Source organism: Thalassophryne amazonica, chromosome 10 (genome assembly GCF_902500255.1).
Source record: "Thalassophryne amazonica chromosome 10, fThaAma1.1, whole genome shotgun sequence".
Taxonomy (NCBI): Eukaryota; Metazoa; Chordata; class Actinopteri; order Batrachoidiformes; family Batrachoididae; genus Thalassophryne; species Thalassophryne amazonica.
The window spans coordinates 17116543-17139380 of NC_047112.1; the positions used below are offsets into that span (position 1 = coordinate 17116543).

Sequence of the window (22838 nt, forward strand, 5' to 3'; positions counted from 1 at the left end):
ACCGGGAAACAAGTACTGTGTGATCCATAGTATCAAAGGCTGCTGTGAGGTCCAACAGAACCAGCACAGCAGGATTCCCTGCATCCACCGACAAAGTGATGTCATTATGAACTTTTAAAAGTGCTGACTTAGTGCTGTGTCACAATCTAAACCCAGATTGGAATTTTTCAAGGATGAGGTTGTCTTCTAAAAATGATTGTAACTGTAAAAAGACAACCTTTTCTAAAACCTTAGATAGAAATGGCAGATGAGACACAGGTCTAAAATTGGATAAAACTGATGAGTCCAGGTGAGGTTTTTTAAGAAGGGGTCGAACCACAGCATGTTTAAAAGCAGCTGGAACAGATGCTGCCACCAGGTGAATTGTGGGCATCCCCTTGCCCATCTCCAGCATGTAGTGGCCTGAGTATTGAGGACATCAGCAGCTGGAGATGGGGAAGGGGATGCCCACAGTTCACCTGGCAACAGTAGATAGATGGTTACTTTCGAGTGGTGGAGCTGTTCCAGTCGTCTGCCAGGGTGGTTGTCATCCAGGGCCCAAGGTGGTTCCATGGTATAGAGGATGTGGCGACATGTGACACCAGTGTATAAACCAAGACTTGATTTGTGTACCTGTAACAACCCCTCAAAATAGCCATTCTACATATCTCCAATACTGTATGTAACCACTGGGCTAAAATTTTGAACTTGGTTTTTAACTAATTTTTCTCCAAATCAAATCCACTTCTAACTCTAATTATTCCACCATGATTGGTCCAAATCAGATAAAAACTTATTTTGTTCAAACACACAGACAGATGGACATACAGGGCCAAAAACAAACCCTAGCATCTGTTACACAGGACTGAAATTCACAATTTTTCATACAAAAATTCATGCTCTGTCTCAGCTTTAGCTCTGATAATTTTGCACTGTGGCTCACCGGGCGTAATGTCTTTTTGCATGTTGTTTCAGGTCAATTTGAAGTGGTGTCTGCCACTGTGAATGATTATCGCGGTGGGATGCGTGCAAACTACACCGTGGATAAGTGCAGCATCTTCCACCGCCAAGGGGTGACCACGTTTCATTCAAAGACCTACTACATCGCTGCCATGGAAATAGAGTGGGACTATGCTCCCAACCGCACCTGGGTGAACGACGTGAAACATGGTCAAGATAGGTAGTATTTGCACCTGCTCTGTGTTAATACTGACGTTAGACTCACAGGATGGCCTAATCAAATCAAATCAAATCAATTTTATTTATATAGCGCCAAATCACAACAAACAGTTGCCCCAAGGCACTTTATCATCCTAATGCAATGGATGTTGAGCTTGTTTGCCCATTATGTAGAACTCAAAGAATTCAAAACTGTCAAAACTGTTCCATATATGAGTCCTACTGGGACGACCAGTTTGCATCACCTGTTACCACAAATGAGAAGAAGACAGAAGAAGAAGAAGAGCCTTTATTGTCATTGTACATATAATGAAATTCTATTTACAGTTAGACACAATCCAGCCACTAGGAGCAGTTGGCCACCAGAGTCCAGCACCCTGGAACCAACTCCAGATGTAGAGGCACTGCCTTAGCTTCATCAGCATTTTTGCTGTTTTTGCCCTATAATTCAATAACGTTTGGCCATAGATCGTACAAACTATACCCTTTTGTAATCCTTATCATCAGAAAAATAATGTGCTATATTTTTCAACATTAAATTTCCTGTATATTTGTACTGTCAAGTGTGTCGGTAACATTGCAGAAGCAGAGGGCCACCCCTTTGAGTCTGGTCTGCTTGAGGTTTCTTCCCCAAATCATCAGATGGAGTTTTTTCTTACCACTGTCGCCTGTGTTCTTGCTCTAGGGGTTGGTAAGGTTAGACCTTACTTTTGTGAAGCGCCTTGAGGCAGCTTTGGTGTGATTTGGTGCTATATAAATGAAATAAATTAATAAATTAATTAATTAACATAACTTTTTTGACCATTGTGTAGAATTTCATAGACCTCTACCTGGCTATAGCTACCACTCTTGGATGTTTACATGTTTTTGTGTAGGCAATACTATTTGTTATACTGAGATTGGATCCTAAGTATTGTTTAGTCACCTCAGGCGGTATTGATTAGGTCCGAATTGACTGTGGGCTCACAGAGTATTTGTTGTTCTTCAGTACTGCTCAAAACTTTCTCAGTAAGGAAGGAGGCCTCATCGGCTCTAGTTACAAGAAGGTCGTCTACCGTCAGTTCACAAATGACAAGTTCACCGAGCAGGTGGAAAGAACAGCTGATAAGGAACACCTCGGCATTATGGGTAAGCGGTCAGAGCCAGAAACAAAATAATGAAAGCACAGCTGCAGTTATAATAATGATATTGCTGTTTGGTGGTGATTCTCCTCTCAGGTCCCATAATACATGCTAAAGTGGATGGCACGGTGGAAATTGTTTTTAAGAACATGGCATCCAGACCATATTCCATCCACGCCTATGGAGTCAAGACTGCAAGTACTGATGTGTACCACACCCCACCAGGTACAGACAGCAGTCCACCTTATTTTTCCTTCTTGTTGGTTTTGCATGAAGGAGAGAACAGCAAAAGGTTTCCCCCCAATTAATACTTTGGCGTGTGAATGATTTCATGTTTAAGTAAAAAGGGTGAGCAAAGGATTGGGTTGAGATTTTGATATTTCACCTTTTTGTCGTTTGTTGACTTGCGAGCACCAAGCCTGGCATTACACTCCTGCCACTCCTCTCCACCTGCTCCATCCTGTCTACACTCTCTTCTTCACTTCTCTACCACACTCTCTATTATTTTATCTACCTTCACCACATCAAACCCTTGCAGCCTTACTATTCCACTGTACTCCTCCTGATTTATACACATACAGTAGTGTTCAGAATAATAGTAGTGCTATGTGACTAAAAAGATTAATCCAGGTTTTGAGTATATTTCTTATTGTTACATGGGAAACTTTTTAGCAATCCTGTGAATCACTAAACTAGTATTTAGTTGTATAACCACAGTTATTCATGATTTCTTCACATCTGCGAGGCATTAATTTTGTTGGTTTGGAACTAAGATTTTGCTTGTTTACTAGTGTGCTTGGGGTCATTGTTTTGTTGAAACACCCATTTCAAGGGCATGTCCTCTTCAGCATAAGGCAACATGACCTCTTCAAGTATTTTGACATATCCAAACTGATCCATCAATCAGTTTCAATCAGTTTTATTTATATAGCGCCAAATCACAACAAACAGTTGCCACAAGGCGCTTTATATTGTAAGGCAAGGCCATACAGTAATTACGTAAAAACCCCAACGGTCAAAACGACCCCCTGTGAGCAAGCACTTGGCGATAGTGGGAAGGAAAAACTCCTTTTTAACAGGAAGAAACCTCCAGCAGAACCAGGCTCAGGGAGGGGCAATCTTCTGCTGGGACTGGTTGGGGCTGAGGGAGAGAACCAGGAAAAAGACATGCTGTGGAGGGGAGCAGAGCAACAGAGCAAAAAGAGAAAGAAACACTCAGTGCATCATGGGAACCCCCCAGCAGTCTAAGTCTATAGCAGCATAACTAAGGGATGGTTCATGGTCACCTGATCCAGCCCTAACAATAAGCTTTAGCAAAAAGGAAAGTTTTAAGCCTAATCTTAAAAGAAAAGAGGGTGTCTGTCTCCCTGATCTGAATTGGGAGCTGGTTCCACAGGAGAGGAGCCTGAAAGCTGAAGGCTCTGCCTCCCATTCTACTCTTACAAACCCTAGGAACTACAAGTAAGCCTGCAGTCTGAGAGCGAAGTGCTCTATTGGGGTGATATGGTACTATGAGGTCCCTAAGATAAGATGGGACCTGATTATTCAAAACCTTATAAGTAAGAAGAAGAATTTTAAATTCTATTCTAGAATTAACAGGAAGCCAATGAAGAGAGGCCAATATGGGTGAGATATGCTCTCTCCTTCTAGTCCCCGTCAGCACTCTAGCTGCAGCATTTTGAATTAACTGAAGGCTTTTCAGGGAACTTTTAGGACAACCTGATAATAATGAATTACAATAGTCCAGCCTAGAGGAAATAAATGCATGAATTAGTTTTTCAGCATCACTCTGAGACAAGACCTTTCTAATTTTAGAGATATTGCGTAAATGCAAAAAAGCAGTCCTACATATTTGTTTAATATGCACATTGAATGACATATCCTGATCAAAAGTGACTCCAAGATTTCTCACAGTATTACTAGAGGTCAGGGTAATGCCATCCAGAGTAAGGATCTGGTTAGACACCATGTTTCTAAGATTTGTGGGGCCAAGTACAATAACTTCAGTTTTATCTGAGTTTAAAAGCAGGACATTAGAGGTCATCCATGTCTTTATGTCTGTAAGACAATCCTGCAGTTTAGCTAATTGGTGTGTGTCCTCTGGCTTCATGGATAGATAAAGCTGGGTATCATCTGCGTAACAATGAAAATTTAAGCAATGCCGTCTAATAATACTGCCTAAGGGAAGCATGTATAAAGTGAATCAATCAATCAACTTTTTTCTTGTATAGCGCCAAATCACAACAAACAGTTGCCCCAAGGCGCTCCACATTGCAAGGCAAGGCCATACAATAATTATGAAACACAGTCTACGTCTAAAGCAACATAACCAAGGGATGGTCCAGGGTCACCCGATCCAGCCCTAACTATAAGCCTTAGCGAAAAGGAAAGTTTTAAGCCTAATCTTAAAAGTAGAGAGGGTATCTGTCTCCCTGATCTGAATTGGGAGCTGGTTCCACAGGAGAGGAGCCTGAAAGCTGAAGGCTCTGCCTCCCATTCTACTCTTACAAACCCTAGGAACTACAAGTAAGCCCGCAGTCTGAGAGCGAAGCGCTCTAATGGGGTAATATGGTACTATGAGGTCCCTAAGATAAGATGGGACCTGATTATTCAAAACCTTATAAGTAAGAAGAAGAATTTTAAATTCTATTCTAGCATTAACAGGAAGCCAATGAAGGGAGGCCAACACGGGTGAGATATGCTCTCTCCTGCTAGTCCCCGTCAGTACTCTAGCTGCAGCATTCTGAACCAACTGAAGGCTTTTTAGGGAACTTTTAGGACAACCTGATAATAATGAATTACAATAGTCCAGCCTAGAGGAAACAAATGCATGAATTAGTTTTTCAGCATCACTCTGAGACAAGACCTTTCTGATTTTAGAGATATTGCGTAAATGCAAAAAGGCAGTCCTACATATTTGTTTAATATGCGCTTTGAATGACATATCCTGATCAAAAATAACTCCAAGATTTCTCACAGTATTACCAGAGATCAGGGAAATGCCATCCAGAGTAACGATCTGGTTAGACACCATGCTTCTAAGATTTGTGGGGCCAAGTACAATAACTTCAGTTTTATCTGAGTTTAAAAGCAGGAAATTAGAGGTCATCCATGTCTTTATGTCTGTAAGACAATCCTGCAGTTTAGCTAATTGGTGCGTATCCTCTGGCTTCATGGATAGATAAAGCTGGGTATCATCTGCGTAACAATGAAAATTTAAGCAATACCGTCTAATAATACTGCCCAAGGGAAGCATGTATAAAGTGAATAAAATTGGTCCTAGCACAGAACCTTGTGGAACTCCATAATTAACTTTAGTCTGTGAAGAAGATTCCCCATTTACATGAACAAACTGTAATCTATTAGACAAATATGATTTAAACCACCGCAGCGCAATGCCTTTAATACCTATGACATGCTCTAATCTCTGTAATAAAATTTTATGGTCAACAGTATCAAAAGCAGCACTGAGGTCCAACAGAACAAGCACAGAGATAAGTCCACTGTCCGAAGCCATAAGAAGATCATTTGTAACCTTCACTAATGCTGTTTCTGTACTATGATGAATTCTAAAACCTGACTGAAACTCTTCAAATAGACCATTCCTCTGCAGGTGATCAGTTAGCTGTTTTACAACTACCCTCTCAAGAATCTTTGAGAGAAAAGGAAGGTTGGAGATTGGCCTATAATTAGCTAAGATAGCTGGGTCAAGTGATGGCTTTTTAAGTAATGGTTTAATTACTGCCACCTTAAAGGCCTGTGGTACATAACCAACTAACAAAGATAGATTGATCATATTTAAGATTGAAGCATTAAATAATGGTAGGACTTCCTTGAGCAGCCTGGCAGGAATGGGGTCTAATAAGCATGTTGATGGTTTGGATGAAGTAACTAATGAAAATAACTCAGACAGAACAATCGGAGAGAAAGAGTCTAACCAAATACCGGCATCACTGAAAGCAGCCAAAGATAACGATACATCTTTGGGATGGTTATGAGTAATTTTTTCTCTAATAGTCAAAATTTTGTTAGCAAAGAAAGTCATGAAGTCATTACTAGTTAAAGTTAATGGAATACTCAGCTCAATAGAGCTCTGACTCTTTGTCAGCCTGGCTACAGTGCTGAAAAGAAACCTGGGGTTGTTCTTATTTTCTTCAATTAGTGATGAGTAGAAAGATGTCCTAGCTTCACGAAGGGCTTTCTTATAGAGCAACAAACTCTTTTTCCAGGCTAAGTGAAGATCTTCTAAATTAGTGAGACGCCATTTCCTCTCCAACTTACGGGTTATCTGCTTTAAGCTACGAGTTTGTGAGTTATACCACGGAGTCAGACACTTCTGATTTAAAGCTCTCTTTTTCAGAGGAGCTACAGCATCCAAAGTTGTCTTCAATGAGGATGTAAAACTATTGACAAGATACTCTAACTCCCTTACAGAGTTTAGGTAGCTACTCTGCTCTGTGTTGGTATATGACATTAGAGAACATAAAGAAGGAATCATATCCTTAAACCTAGTTACAGCGCTTTCTGAAAGACTTCTAGTGTAATGAAACTTATTCCCCACTGCAGGGTAGTCCATCAGGGTAAATGTAAATGTTATTAAAAAATGATCAGACAAAAGGGAGTTTTCAGGGAATACTGTTAAGTCTTCTATTTCCATACCATAAGTCAGAACAAGATCTAAAATATGATTAAAGTGGTGGGTGGACTCATTTACTTTTTGAGCAAAGCCGATAGAGTCTAATAATAGATTAAATGCAGTGTTGAGGCTGTCATTCTCAGCATCTGTGTGGATGTTAAAGTCGCCCACTATAATTATCTTATCTGAGCTAAGCACTAAGTCAGACAAAAGGTCTGAAAATTCACAGAGAAACTCACAGTAACGAATAAAATTGGTCCTAGCACAGAACCTTGTGGAACTCCATAATTAACCTTAGTCTGTGAAGACGATTCCCCATTTACATGAACAAATTGTAATCTATTAGATAAATATGATTCAAACCACCGCAGCGCAGTGCCTTTAATACCTATGGCATGCTCTAATCTCTGTAATAAAATTTTATGGTCAACAGTATCAAAAGCAGCACTGAGGTCTAACAGAACAAGCACAGAGATGAGTCCACTGTCTGAGGCCATAAGAAGATCATTTGTAACCTTCACTAATGCTGTTTCTGTACTATGATGAATTCTAAATCCTGACTGAAACTCTTCAAATAGACCATTCCTCTGCAGATGATCAGTTATCTGTTTTACAACTACCCTTTCAAGAACTTTTGAGAGAAAAGGAAGGTTGGAGATTGGTCTATAATTAGCTAAGATAGCTGGGTCAAGTGATGGCTTTTTAAGTAATGGTTAATTACTGCAACCTTAAAAGCCTGTGGTACATAGCCAACTAATAAAGATAGATTGATCATATTTAAGATCGAAGCATTAAATAATGGTAGGGCTTCCTTGAGCAGCCTGGTAGGAATGGGGTCTAATACACATGTTGATGGTTTGGATGAAGTAACTAATGAAAATAACTCAGACAGAACAATCTGATAGAAAGAGTCTAACCAAATACCGGCATCACTGAAAGTCATCAATGCTTTTAAACTCAGATAAAACTGAAGTTATTGTACTTGGCCCCACAAATCTTAGAAGCATGGTGTCTAACCAGATCGTTACTCTGGATGGCATTTCCCTGATCTCTAGTAATACTGTGAGAAATCTTGGAGTTATTTTTGATCAGGATATGTCATTCAAAGCGCATATTAAACAAATATGTAGGACTGCCTTTTTGCATTTACGCAATATCTCTAAAATCAGAAAGGTCTTGTCTCAGAGTGATGCTGAAAAAACTAATTCATGCATTTATTTCCTCTAGGCTGGACTATTGTAATTCATTATTATCAGGTTGTCCTAAAAGTTCCCTAAAAAGCCTTCAGTTGGTTCAGAATGCTGCAGCTAGAGTACTGACGGGGACTAGCAGGAGAGAGCATATCTCACCCGTGTTGGCCTCCCTTCATTGGCTTCCTGTTAATGCTAGAATAGAATTTAAAATTCTTCTTCTTACTTATAAGGTTTTGAATAATCAGGTCCCATCTTATCTTAGGGACCTCGTAGTACCATATTACCCCATTAGAGCGCTTCGCTCTCAGACTGTGGGCTTACTTGTAGTTCCTAGGGTTTGTAAGAGTAGAATGGGAGGCAGAGCCTTCAGCTTTCAGGCTCCTCTCCTGTGGAACCAGCTCCCAATTCAGATCAGGGAGACAGATACCCTCTCTACTTTTAAGATTAGGCTTAAAACTTTCCTTTTCGCTAAGGCTTATAGTTAGGGCTGGATCGGGTGACCCTGGACCATCCCTTGGTTATGTTGCTTTAGACGTAGACTGTGGGGGGGTTCCCATGATGCACTGTTTCTTTCTCTTTTTGCTCCGTATGCATCACTCTGCATTTAATCATTAGTGATCGATCTCTTTTTCCTGGTTCTTTCCCTCAGCCCCAACCAGTCTCAGCAGAAGACTGCCCCTCCCTGAGCCTGGTTCTGCTGGAGGTTTCTTCCTGTTAAAAGGGAGTTTTTCCTTCCCACTGTGGCCAAGTGCTTGCTCATAGGGGGTCTTTTTGACCGTTGGGTTTTTTTTTTTTTTTTTTTTTTTTTCATAATTATTGTATGGCCTTGCCCCCAAGGCCCTCCAATGTGGAGCGCCTTGGGGCAACTGTTTGTTGTGATTTGGCGCTATATAAGAAAAAAGTTGATTGAGTTGATTGATTGATTGAAAGCAGCCAAAGATAACGATACGTCTTTGGGATGGTTATGAGTAATTTTTTCTCTAATAGTTACAATTTTATTAGCAAAGAAAGTCATGAAGTCATTACTAGTTAAAGGAATACTCGGCTCAATAGAGCTCTGACTCTTTGTCAGCCTGGCTACAGTGCTGAAAAGAAACCTGGGGTTGTTCTTATTTTCTTCAATTAGTGATGAGTAGTAAGATGTCCTAGCTTTACGGAGGGCTTTTTTATAGAGCAACAGACTCGTTTTCCAGGCTAAGTGAAGATCTTCTAAATTAGTGAGACGCCATTTCCTCTCCAACTTACGGGTTATCTGCTTTAAGCTGCGAGTTTGTGAGTTATACCACGGAGTCAGGCACTTCTGATTTAAAGCTTTCTTTTTCAGAGGAGCTACAGCATCCAAAGTTGTCTTCAATGAGGATGTAAAACTATTGACGAGATACTCTATCTCACTTACAGAGTTTAGGTAGCTACTCTGCACTGTTTTGGTATATGGCATTAGAGAACATAAAGAAGGAATCATATCCTTAAACATAGTTACAGCGCTTTCTGAAAGACTTCTAGTGTAATGAAACGTATTCCCCACTGCTGGGTAGTCCATCAGAGTAAATGTAAATGTTATTAAGAAATGATCAGACAGAAGGGAGTTTTCAGGGAATACTGTTAAGTCTTCAATTTCCATACCATAAGTCAGAACAAGATCTAAGATATGATTAAAGTGGTGGGTGGACTCATTTACATTTTGAGCAAAGCCAGTTGAGTCTAATAATAGATTAAATGCAGTGTTGAGGCTGTCATTCTCAGCATCTGTGTGGATGTTAAAATTGGCCACTATAATTATCTTATCTGAGCTAAGCACTAAGTCAGACAAAAGGTCTGAAAATTCACAGAGAAACTCACAGTAACGACCAGGTGGACGATAGATAATAACAAATAAAACTGGTTTTTGGGACTTCCAATTTGGATGGACAAGACTACGAGTCAAGCTTTCAAATGAATTAAAGCTCTGTCTGGGTTTTTGATTAATTAATAAGCTGGAATGGAAGATTGCTGCTAATCCTCCGCCTCGGCCCGTGCTACGAGCATTCTGGCAGTTAGTGTGACTCGGGGGTGTTGACTCATTTAAACTAACATATTCATCCTGCTGTAACCAGGTTTCTGTAAGGCAGAATAAATCAATATGTTGATCAATTATTATACTAACAGGGACTTAGAAGAGAGAGACCTAATGTTTAATAGACCACATTTAACTGTTTTAGTCTGTGGTGCAGTTGAAGGTGCTATATTATTTTTTCTTTTTGAATTTTTATGCTTAAATAGATTTTTACTGGTTATTGGTGGTCTGGGAGCAGGCACCGTCTCTACGGGGATGGGGTAATGAGGGGATGGCAGGGGGAGAGAAGCTGCAGAGAGGTGTGTAAGACTACAACTCTGCTTCCTGGTCCCAACCCTGGATAGTCATGGTTTGGAGGATTTAAGAAAATTGGCCAGATTTCTAGAAATGAGAGCTGCTCCATCCAAAGTGGGATGGATGCCGTCTCTCCTAACAAGACCAAGTTTTCCCCAGAAGCTTTGCCAATTATCTATGAAGCCCACCTCATTTTTTGGACACCACTCAGACAGCCAGCAATTCAAGGAGAACATGCGGCTAAACATGTCACTCCCAGTCCGATTGGGGAGGGGCCCAGAGAAAACTACAGAGTCCGACATTGTTTGTGCAAAGTTACACACCGATTCAATGTTAATTTTAGTGACCTCCGATTGGCGTAACCGGGTGTCATTACTGCCGCCGTGAATTACAATCTTACCAAATTTACGCTTAGCCTTAGCCAGCAGTTTCAAATTTCCTTCAATGTCGCCTGCTCTGGCCCCCGGAAGACAATTGACTATGGTTGCTGGTGTCGCTAACTTCACATTTCTCAAAACAGAGTCGCCAATAACCAGAGTTTGATCCACGGCGGGTGTGTCGTCGAGTGGGGAAAAACGGTTAGAGATGTGAACGGGTTGGCGGTGTACACGGGGCTTCTGTTTAGGGCTATGCTTCCTCCTCACAGTCACCCAGTCGACCTGCTTTCCCGGCTGCTTGGGATCTGCCAGAGGGATACTAACGGTGGCTAAGCTACCTTGGTCCGCACCGACTACAGGGGCCTGGCTAGCTGTAGAATTTTCCACGGTGCGGAGCCAAGTCTCCAATTCGCCCAGCCTGGCCTCCAAAGCTACGAATAAGCTACACTTATTACAAGTACCATTACTGCTAAAGGAGGCCGAGGAATAACTAAACATTTCACACCCAGAGCAGAAAAGTGCGGGAGAGACAGGAGAAGCCGCCATGCTAAACTGGCTAAGAGCTAGTAGCTGCGCTAAGCTAGCGGATTCCTAAAAACACACAAAGTGAATAATGTGTAAATAATTTAGAGGTGGTTCAGCAGAGGGAGTGCTTTAGTTAAAGCACGTGAAGATTACACTGTGAAATAAATCGTTATCTAGGTAACTAGATCAATCTAACTGCGCAGATTAAACAGCTAACAGATACAGAAAAACACCACTGTGCTCCGGAACAGGAAGTGATACAATACCGCAGTGAGAGCCAACCTGGTATGTGATATATAGGCCCAACACCATAGTAGGAGAAACATGCCCATATCATGATGCTTGCACCACCATGCTTCACTGTCTTCATTGTGAACTGTGGCTTGAATTCAGAGTTTGGGGGTCGTCTCACAAACTGTCTGCGGCCCTTGGACCCAAAAAGAACAATTTTACTCTCATCAGTCCACAAAATATTCCTCCATTTCTCTTTAGGCCAGTTGATGTGTTGTTTCGCAAATTGTAACCTCTTCTGCACATCTTTTATTTAACAGAGGGACTTTGCGGGGGATTCTTGCAAATAAATTAGCTTCACACAGGCATCTTCTAACTGTCACAGCACTTACAGGTATCTCCAGACTGTCTTTGATCATCCTGGAGCTGATCAATGGGTGAGCCTTTGTCATTCTGGTTATTCTTCTATCCATTTTGATAGTTGTTTTCCATTTTCTTCCACGCGTCTCTGGTTTTTTTGTCCATTTTAAAGCATTGGAGATCATTGTAGATGAACCGCCTATAATGTTTTGCACCTGCGTATAAGTGTTCCCCTCTCCAATCAACTTTTTAATCAAACTACGCTGTTCTTCTGAACAATGTCTTGAACGTCCCATTTTCCTCAGGCTTTCAAAGAGAAAAGCATGTTCAACAGGTGCTGGCTTCATCCTTAAATAGGGGACACCTGATTCACACCTGTTTGTTCCACAAAATTGATTAACTCACTGACTGAATGCCACACTACTATTATTGTGAACACCCCCTTTTCTACTTTTTTTTTAACTAATAGCCCAATTTCATAGCCTTAAGAGTGTGCATATCATGAATGCTTGGTCTGGTTGGATTTGTGAGAATCTACTGAATCTACTGGTACCTTGTTTCCCATGTAACAATAAGAAATATACTCAAAACCTGGATTAATCTTTTTAGTCACATAGCACTACTATTATTCTGAACACTACTGTAGATTTAGTCTTACACTGACTAGCTTTCATTCCACTTCTCTCCAGAGCATATCTCCACCTCTCTAGGCTTGTCTGTGCAGTTATAAGCAAATTTAACATTTTGCTAAAGGTTGCCTGTTCTTGTGCAATACAGCATTTTGTATCTTGTACTTTTGATCAGGCTGTTGTGTTGAATGCTTGGGCTCCAACTTAAATTTCATACAAAGTCAACTTCCTTTGGGTTTTGTGATGACATGTGCTACCCTGTCACTTGATAACTAAGCATCGCAGATGTTGCTAACTATTCCTTTATAAAACCCTATTAACTCAGCCAATTATTTGAATCACTTTTTACCAAAATTAGAGCAACTTTAACTTTTGACCCTGTACAAACTAAAATTGGCCTTTGTCACCATTTTTTTCCTGTTTTAACTCCATAACATTCTGTCATAGATTGGCCAAGCTATACCTTTTTCAAATCTTTATGATCAGACAAATAATGTGGTATATTTTTCAGTATGATTGGAACAATTTTAAATATTGACCCAAGTGTAATCCTTCATTGACCCCACCTGGCTATAGCTGTCACCTTGAGCTGGCCATCATACATTTGTGTAAGCCATGGTATGCTAAGGCTGGACTATGAGTGTTTTTTAGTCCCCTTAAGTGGTACAGAAAACCTGCTTGGCCCATAAGTCATATATAGGCCTAGAGGCACTGATCTCTGCATTGTGAAATGGATGAGACCATGACTCCCTTCAGTGGGATGCTAGTCCAATGCAGTTTACTGATCCAACTAAGGCCAGTACCCATTTACAGCTGGGTGGACCGGGGCATTATTGATCAAGTGTCTTGTCCAAGGAAACAGACAGGTTATGCAAGTGGGAATTGAGCCTAGGTTTACATGCTGAACACTGAGCTACCTACTCTTATAAGCCATAAAAATGATTTACACTACATTTTATTTGCTTCTTCCAGCGCTATAAGTGGCTACCTTTTAATTTTTTTTCTGCTTGAGGTTCCTATTGAGGGTATTGGGGGACAGAGCTAATTCCATCGTACAATAGCCCTAGACAAAACAACCATTCACTCTCATACTCTGTCAGATCCCGCTTTTTAGATACACGGCACACGCTCACCCTCTGATGAGTGTGTTTGTGTAAAAACCAGCTCTCCGTCTCTGGGGTCCGACCTTCGTGTCTCCATGGGTATTACCCGACAGGGCTGCACAAAGGCTGTTCAAGCTGGTGGCGAGGAGATTTGTCTAGCTGCTCACTGCCTCCATTCGGACGTCCACCCCGCTGAAGCTGATCTCGCACCCCGGTCGAATAGCCTTCTCAGGAACCAGGATACGAACCGGCCACGCCCGTTAACGGCAGCTCTCCTCTTATGGATCAGGGCTCTTGGAATGTTGCTAGATTTTAAATTTAGTGACTCGTACAGTGAGTCCCCAGGATGTGTTATTTTCATTAAAAAACCAGACTAACCTTTTAGAGCCTTTTGATGTTGTACACCCAATAAACTTTAACTTTTACACCTTAAGAAGCATCAATAATCCAATGTCCGAGCCTTAACACTTTAACTGCATGCTTGGAAATTTATTGCAGGTTTTGCAAGTGCCAATAACATAATCAACATAGATTATATGGTGATAATTTCACAACAGTAATTCAAGTATAATTAGAATAATGATTGGCAGAGATTTTTGTTTTTAATTCAATAATTCTGACTGATCTTACTTTGACTGGGACTGGATTGACTTCTTAACAATTTTTTCTAGGAGTGAGGGAAGGAGGTTTTTGAGGTTAGGGTCCCCAGCTCGATGAACTTGATTTCCTCTCAGCTATTAGTCATTAGCTGACCACAATCCTTGTGTGATATTGTAATCCTTCAGGAAGTTAATCCACATAAGAATTTATTCCGTCTTCAATCAACCAAAAGTTGATCAAATCCATTCTGGTATGCTGTGATATTCCTTGAGAGAGAAATCGTTGAACATTCCCCACTCAGACTTAAGGCCAGTGGTTATTCTCCATTGTTCTGCTACTCCGTGACTGGACGGCCTGAGTGGGAGTTGAAATCTCTCTCAGATGATCTTTTATGGCTCCAATCCTCTCACTCCACGATTCCAATTGCTGCTCACAAGATGGTCAAGTCTTGTGATCTCCTCGTAGCAGGGGAGTAGTGCCAACAGCACCTCTCCCTGGAAGAATAACCCCGTTTTCTGGTGTTTCAACAGGTTATATATGTTCTTGACTCTTGTCATCCTCAGATGATCTTGGTTACCATGGGGACGCTGTTGACTCAAAACCTAATCCCTTCTCCTTCTGCTTTACTGGAAATCCCTGCAGCCCCTACCAGTAACTTATTTCTCAAGTTCCTCTTTTCTGTTAACACTTCAGCTTTTCTGAGAATTCATTCTTTTAAATCATTTCTTCAAAATCACATCAATCATATTCAATCATTTCATTACAACTCTCTTTCACATAAAAACAATTCATATGATCATATACAAACATTCTCATTCCTTATTATTCATTTCATTTTTACCAACATCTTAATCATTTGATCAGTTGTTTAACATCAGCTTTTCTTGCCCTACTTGCGACATCTTCTTCACTTCCTCTTTTTCTCTGACTCTGCACTCTTTATGAAAAACAACTCATATAATCATTCATTTCACTTATTTGTAAAATACATCTTCTAATCAACTCTTAATTTTAACACATTACTACTTCATTTGATCATACTTGTCATGTTAGAATCATTCTTAGACATATTCCCTCGTCTTCACCACCAAGTTCATTCTGTGGGCCTCCCCATTTACAATGGAAAAGTCCGGTATGACCTCACTTACTCCTGGAAGGTACCAAACACTGTGCAGTTTAATTCAACAGCATGTATATTAATTCCATGGCACGTATTACATCCCAAGATGAAAACAAGCTGAAAGCAAGCTTAAAGTCATCTTTCCTGACACCCCCTCCATGACTTGAAGCTCCGCCGATCTCTCTATACCTCCATAAAAACATCTTTGTCATTGTTGACAGGGTGAAGGGTGAGCACTTCTTTTTCATCCACCATTGGAGACAGAACAGGAGGAGCTGGAGTTGAACGACACTCATCCAGCACCACGTACTCCTCTCCGCCCACCTGTAGATTGCCGTCGCCGTCAGAAGGCTGCTCGTCCAGTAGTGGTGATTGTGATGGTAATCCCAATGGAGGCGGATTTGCCTCATATTCCTGAGATGATAATCCGTCAGGGAACTATGGTGCGCATGGTGACGTGGGGGTGACGGGTGTATAACACGATGTAACTGGTGTAGATGCCCGCGGTGATGTATCCTTCGTTCGAGGTGAAGCTTCAGCGAGAATATCCTCAGGCTCGGGCTGTTGAAGGTGTTCATCCAGGAACACCTGCGTGAGGGCCTCCAAACACCAGTTCATTTCCTCGGTTTGCACCCCAACCTCCGTAGTGCGCTGTGGAGGTGAACGTGGAACTGGTGGTAATGAAGGACCAATAGCCACGATCCAGCCATTGGCAAGATGAGCTGTGGAGAATCTTATTCCCGTAGGATACATCCACATTTTGGTAAACACGGGGCAATACATATATCCCTCTGGAGACACTATAGTGTCAGCTCGTATTTGATCAATCAAGAGAGAATGCCAGATCATGTCTGCCTTGATCACAATTTTTAAGTACACTTCTGATGGTACCTGGGGCAGAAAAGAAGTATCCTTCCGTCCCACTATTCCCCATGCCACTTGAACAGGGAAGTTGTTGGCATAACACGTCGGGCACCATAGAGTCGGTGTTATCTCCCAGAAGTAGAACGCTTGTTCCAGGGTGGCTTGACAATGAATACATCTTATATCCCCCTATAGTGCAAGAGGAAACATTAGTCTTTTAACTATTATATTGCAAGCAAGCAAAAGTGTTCGTCGGGATTATTCAGATGTACGCCAGAGCCGCCTCTTGATCACTGTAGGAGAGTGGGACTGTGGTGACGTTACCATTCCCGCTGTAGCTGAAGGAGCCGTACGCGGGACGCAAGCATCATAGGTCGTAAACCATAACAGCAGGCGTAGTTGACTAACCATGGACAGCCAGTATAAAGCTGATAACATTCCCCATCCTAAGGCCCAAATTATAAGTCCAAGTTTGTAGAGCCAGGGTTTCCTGCGTTGTACGGCTCCAGTTAACGTAGCTATGTACACCAATAGGGTCAAGGCCATCACAGCTTCGCACACAATGTCAGCTATCACTGCCGGGGCGTAAAAGATTGCTGTCATATCTATCACCATCCAAATTGTAATTGATGTGTACTGCCATATTCCCCAACAGTCAAACTGGAGAGTAAAGCGACCGAGGACGTGAGTGATGAATAGAGACGACCCTAAGTCACTCTGACCGTAGTGCAGATTGATGATCGCCAATCTGACACATCCATGTAGTAGCGTTACTATTCGCAGTGGTTGTCGTAAGTCCCAACCGCCGACACAGCAGTATAGCAGCCATACTAACAGTAGTGCAATAAACTCCACTCTACTCACTTTGAAGATGGTGTCATTTACGCCACCAGTATTGTTGGACATTGTGCTCTCTTATTCTTTTTACTTATCTCCTTAAGTTTGTACGCTGTTATGTAGATGCTTCTTCTTCCTTCACTCCCCCAAGTTAGAATGAACAGGGCGTGTCTCTGCATCGGGCTTTGTAGGCTTCATCGCTCCTCCCCTAACGGAGGAGGGGCTCCATATCACTGCATTGTGTGCTCCTCCCACACAAGCGCAGGGCGGCTGCGAAACTTCCTTTTAACAAAACATATCCAATCACTGCAGCAATAATAAGTCCTATTATGATTAACAGATAGGGCCAAAGATATCCAAACAAATGTCCAATCCAACCAGTCACCACTTCGAGACCTTCTTTAATGACTTCTCCGGTCTCTGCAGCGAAAGTGGTGATTATTCCTCCAGCTATTATTTGCGTTCTTTCCCACCAAGAACATTCATGCCGACCTCTTCCTTTTCCGCAGCTCAACCAATGTTCTGCAGGCGATTCACACGTACCATTATTGTAAATCCGATTGGGTCCCAACCATTCGTAACCGACAATTTCTCGTCCTTCGCATAGACTTTTCTTGAAGGCATATCCTTCCTCAAGCATTATCAAAGCATCACCAACAAATGGCACTATGTGGCCTAGGACCTGCTTCCTTTTCGACATTCCATGTCCCAGGACAGCCTTGGCACATCCAACGTTGGGTGGAAAAGCTCTTATCCATACACCAGCACTGTTCTTCTCCCAAACTGTTTGATGGCCGTAAGTGTCATACTCGCCGTCATAGTAAGCGTCACAATATTCTTCCCAGCCAGGAACATTTCTACAATTTTGGCGGGCAAGGCTTATCGTGCATGTGGTATTATGTGTATTACAAATCATTTTCCAGGGTCTGGTGTAACATAAGGGTTTGGTCTCCAGAGTACACTGGACCAAGTATCTCTGTCTCTGGAGTAGACCGTGGCGATGTATTGATATTTAACCCAATAATTATTACTTTGATCCAAACAGGCGAATACCCAATCTTCAACTTCATATTTCTCCATTCCCCACCAGGTGACGTCCTTACTACGTCTAACTCCTTCCTGCCATGCTTGAAGGGTCCCCATAATGGTTGGAATCTGTAACAACTGTGTACAGTTATATACCCATCTTAGCCAATTCCCTGTCTTAATTTGGTCTATGGGACATCGGGGGGATTTACCAGAACCTTCAGCCAAATTATTATGGTATTCTGTCTCATGTAAGCTTTCATAAATTCTATTCGCCACGCACTGATCAATTTTGCTAAAATCTTCCTGAGGTACTGACCTTAGCTCATCAGGCTTTGGTAGTTTTTGCACATAGAAGTTTGCTTTATGTGGACCCCGAAAACTATGCCCAGTCCACGTGTATCCCTTTGGAAAATTCCCCTCAAAATATATCAGTGGAACGCTCCAGACCCACGGAAAGGTGTCGTTAAGCCATTCATCATGTTTTGCCTCCTGTTTTTGTTTCCAAGTAATCCTGTCTATCAAATCGGTGACTGGTGCAAGCACCATGTAATTTTGAGATTTACACCCAATAGGTCGATTCCAATAACATCTATCTAATTTTGCTACTTTTTCTTTTACACAATAATCATGAATCTTCTTCCATCTTTTTTTAGCCGCGTTAACAATACTTTTAACTTTTGTTTCTAATACTTGCTGGGTATCTTGTGTTGGCGATGTAGGGAGTGGTTTGGTTTTTCCCTGTGTTGGTGATATCTTTGTGGATCCCACCGATGCTACTGGTGAGATGGCGGTTGGTTTGGAATATGGTATCCCTGCTACCATACCGGTAGTGTCGTTCAACGGAGGGACTATTGTGGATGTAGTATCCACTTTCGGCACTTTTCTGCGGGTGTTGTCACGGGTGAGGTTATAATTGCCCCAATGTTTCCAGGTAGGCATTATCATTCTGAAAACATCATGTCTTGGTGATGCTGGAAAAACAGCTTCTTTCTCCCAATATCCTGCTCGATAGCCCAGCAGTACTCTGCATCCCCATGAGCAATACCAGGCTGGCTCGCCGGGTTCAGGTCTTATCCAAGTGCAGCCTACTTCTCTTCGCTCTCTTTGTTTTAACCGTAAGATGGTTGCCACGATAATCTCTTGATCCCTCACTTGTAGGTTTTGAAGCATGTCTGCTCCGGTGGTCAGGTTGTAATTGGTGGTGACGGTTGGAAATTCCCCACTGTCGTTCAAGTATTGCAGCCACTCATTCTTTAGCATCTGCTGGGTTAGGTTCTTCATCTTTGTCCATTTCTCTGTAGAATTCTGGTCCCATATCATGTAGATGTTTCTTGATTCAACTCCCCATCATGTCTGTTGGAACGTTTTAGTTGTTGCGTACTGGACCCTGATATGGGTTAAGGTCCAGGGCGTACTACCATAGTAGTACAGGATAGCTAGAAGTACAGCAACGCCGACTAATAATGCTGTAATTCTGGCCATCCAACTCCAACATTGGAGGCACTTTTTCTTTCGCGGCTGGCTTTGTTGCTGCTGCTTTCTTCCAACATTTTTGTAGTAGAATTCACTTGGTACTGGTGGCAGCGGCTCCATCTTTTCGGGTCGTTGCAGTAGTGGCATTTCTATGCCAAACTCCTCTTCTCTTGGTCTTTCGTTGGTTCTTTGAGGTTGCGTGGTGATCACGCTGTCTTCCCGTGGTTCTTCCATCTCGGAGATAGATGATCTTAGGTGCTGTTGTTTGTCTCGTGCTCCCAACAGAGACGCTTGATGCTCGTTGCTGAAGAAGGGTGACTAACAAGGGAGATGGCCATGGGAGTCTAATATCTAGTCCTCGCCACGCCCATTTCCAAGTGACGACTGTCACCTCCTTCATTTCAGGCGGTGGTCCCTGGGGTGTGTAGAAACACTGTGAAGATGCAGGATTCAATTCTCTACGTAGGTGCAAGATATCCTCATAGGCGTCCCAATATGCCGTTCCACTGTAGACATACTGCACCATCACAGAGTACAGAGGAGTCGATCTCCGGAATAGTCCTCTTCCCGACTTTATGCTAAGTCATATCGGTATAGCCCTTGGGGGTTGCCAAAGCCCCACTAGTACTCTGGTTCGCCATCCACTTCTAATAGGTGGGAGTCTTCCGCCTTTCTCGATGTCAAGGTACTGTACCGTCTTGCATATTGGCAAAGTTTGGTTCTCAATCAGACAGAAAGTTGAACGTGCCTCTTGTAGTTGAAGTCTTTTAAACATATAGGGACTACTGGTCCAGATCTGGAAAGATCCAAGCCAAATATCCACATACATTCCCTGTAATGGATCAACATAATTAGGTCCCCACCTTATTTTAAACCTGTAGCCCCTTCTCTGTACATGCACTACGTTCAAGATGCAGGGGTATGAGTCTGGACACCGGGGAATTGGGTAAAACTTCCATCCGACCCCAGGGCAACACCAGTGTTGTCCAACTTTGTTCACGATAGCTTCCAGAGGAGTGTATATTCCAGGCTCTGCAAGGTCAGCAGTCCTTTTATATGAATCATTATCTACAAAGTATCCTCCTGTTCCCAGCAACCATCCTTTTTCTTTGTAATCCTTTTGTGGCCAGTTTAAACATATTTTCTTGTAGGGTAATTCCAAGTTTGGTGTAAGTCCTCCATGCCCGGATCGTAGACTATTTACATTATTTTCATCCAGTTTGAAGGTCCGGAGCATGATTCAGAGTGAGTTGTCACTCCGCCATCGGTCTCCTCCTCTTTCTGCCAAGATGCACCACCATAGGGAATAGTCGTTGTCTCTTAAAGAGATGAGTGTAGATGGGAGATGGGTGCTTAAGTTCTGAATCCATTCCTTTCCACGCCCACTTCCACATCGTAACAATTATTCTGTCAGGTTTAGGGAGGGGTCCCTCAGGGATCCTCTGTACCTGATGTGGGGTACATAGTTCCATAGATCTTGCCAATGCTGCCAAAACTGTTTTCCAGAATACCTGGTCTGTGATAAGGCTAGATAAAGGGGAACTATAGGCTTCTCTTCTTGATCCTTAGGCTCAATTTGAAGCTGAATTTTTCTTGCTTGACAACAGTTCCAGACTCCTTTTTTGTACAGGTAGAAGAAGTCTTGATTTACAAAAATTGTTGGTATGGTTGGGGGTAGGCAGCTCACACAGGCCCGTGGTTGATCGATAACTCTCAAATTTAATGTCTGGTTATCTAAAACGTGATATCTTGGGTCTTGCAGTCGTCTGTACATTTGACGTCGCATGTTGGGGCTCGTTGTCCAGATCAAGCACTGGTTAAGGTATATTTCAACATAGACTCCTTGGAGTGGCTCAACGTAATTAATCCCCCATCTCAATGTGAATCTCAGGTCTTTGAGTTGTAGGTAAACCACATTTAATATCCAGGGGTAGGTATCTGGACATCTTGGAACCGATTGGGGTATTCTTCGGCGTCCTATTATGTACCAATGCCGCAGACTTTCCTCACTAAGCACTCGTTCAGCAAGTAATTTTTGTCCTGTTGTCTCTGTTAAGTCGGCATCTCTTTTATATTCATAATTTGAGACATAGTATCCGTTAGATGCTAGTTCCCAATCTTCTTCATCAAAATCTTTTTCTGGCCAATTTAAGTATAGTTTCTCAGCACCAAGGCCACATTGTATATAGGGTCCAAGTCTTCCTCGATTATTAATAATGGGTACTCTATTTACATCTGGTCCTTGCGACATTTTGCAAACAGCCGCTTCTTTTTACTTCTTCCTTATCCCGCGGAAAATGGAGGGAAACATCCAGCGACTCTGAGGCTTTCCTGATTTTTCCTCACCTTGAGTCGGTTGGTGTAACGACTGCTGCTGTTCCTCCAGGAGGTCAACATGTGCCCTGACAGAGTAAACCCCCACATATGGGACCAACACCATCAGCACTGTGAGCCACACCTTAAGTGTTTGGTCCGGCCTACTAGGAGTGTCCGCTCTGCTAGCCACTCCCCCCAAAGATTGTATCCTCCTCTTTCTCACCCATTCTTCGGGTGTCACGTGGTACTCGGCTGACTTCTTCTTCGGTTTTGCCGCTTTATTTCCCCAGGCGTCTAGTCCAGTGGTAAAATAATACATGAGGGTTTCTCTGCCCCCTTTTTCTTGTGGCACCTCTTCTGCATCTTCCAGTGGAATTTCTGGGTTTTTTAGAACTTCTTCTATCAATTTGGCCCAAATTGTCAGTTCCCAAGGGCCGATCCATCCTTCTTCTTGGGCTTTTTGCTGTTGATCATCTGTCAGTCCTCCCATCATGTCTGTATATCCGGGTCGCTCCGGATCTCTATACACTCTGAACACCAGTGGAATTTGCACTGTGTCTATTGGAGGGTCATAAGTTTGCCCATACTCTGAACCATGGGACCAACTTTGATGTATAGCTTCATGCAACAAAGACGGCTTTCGCTCACCACCTCCTGCAGCTTGGTCACTTCCTCCTGCTCTAGTTGTTTCCAACATGAAATAGACACTTGGTGCCGTTGGACTCACGTCACCGCTGCCTTGATTCCCTTTAGCTTGATCAAGTGCAACTGTTGCTGCAGGATTAGCCCAACAGGCTTCATCGGTGTGAAAGGTCCTCAGGGGGTCCAAAAACCTTCTCACTTGCCATCCTTCTGCTCTTGCCACATGCAGTAGTCTTCCCATATGAGTTCTTGCTTTACACACCAGGCAATACTCGAT

General features: G+C 42.4%; 1 protein-coding gene across 1 annotated transcript in view; it reads left to right on the forward strand.

Annotated features, from left to right (window-relative positions):
• The window catches only part of cp (ceruloplasmin), a 66597-nt gene that overhangs the window by 18680 nt on the left and 25079 nt on the right, over window positions 1-22838 (forward strand). Inside the window, exons 14-16 of the mRNA XM_034179489.1 lie at window positions 955-1159; window positions 2147-2286; window positions 2376-2504. Coding sequence (XP_034035380.1) covers window positions 955-1159; window positions 2147-2286; window positions 2376-2504 — 474 coding nt within the window. The remainder of the gene's footprint in view (window positions 1-954; window positions 1160-2146; window positions 2287-2375; window positions 2505-22838) is intronic.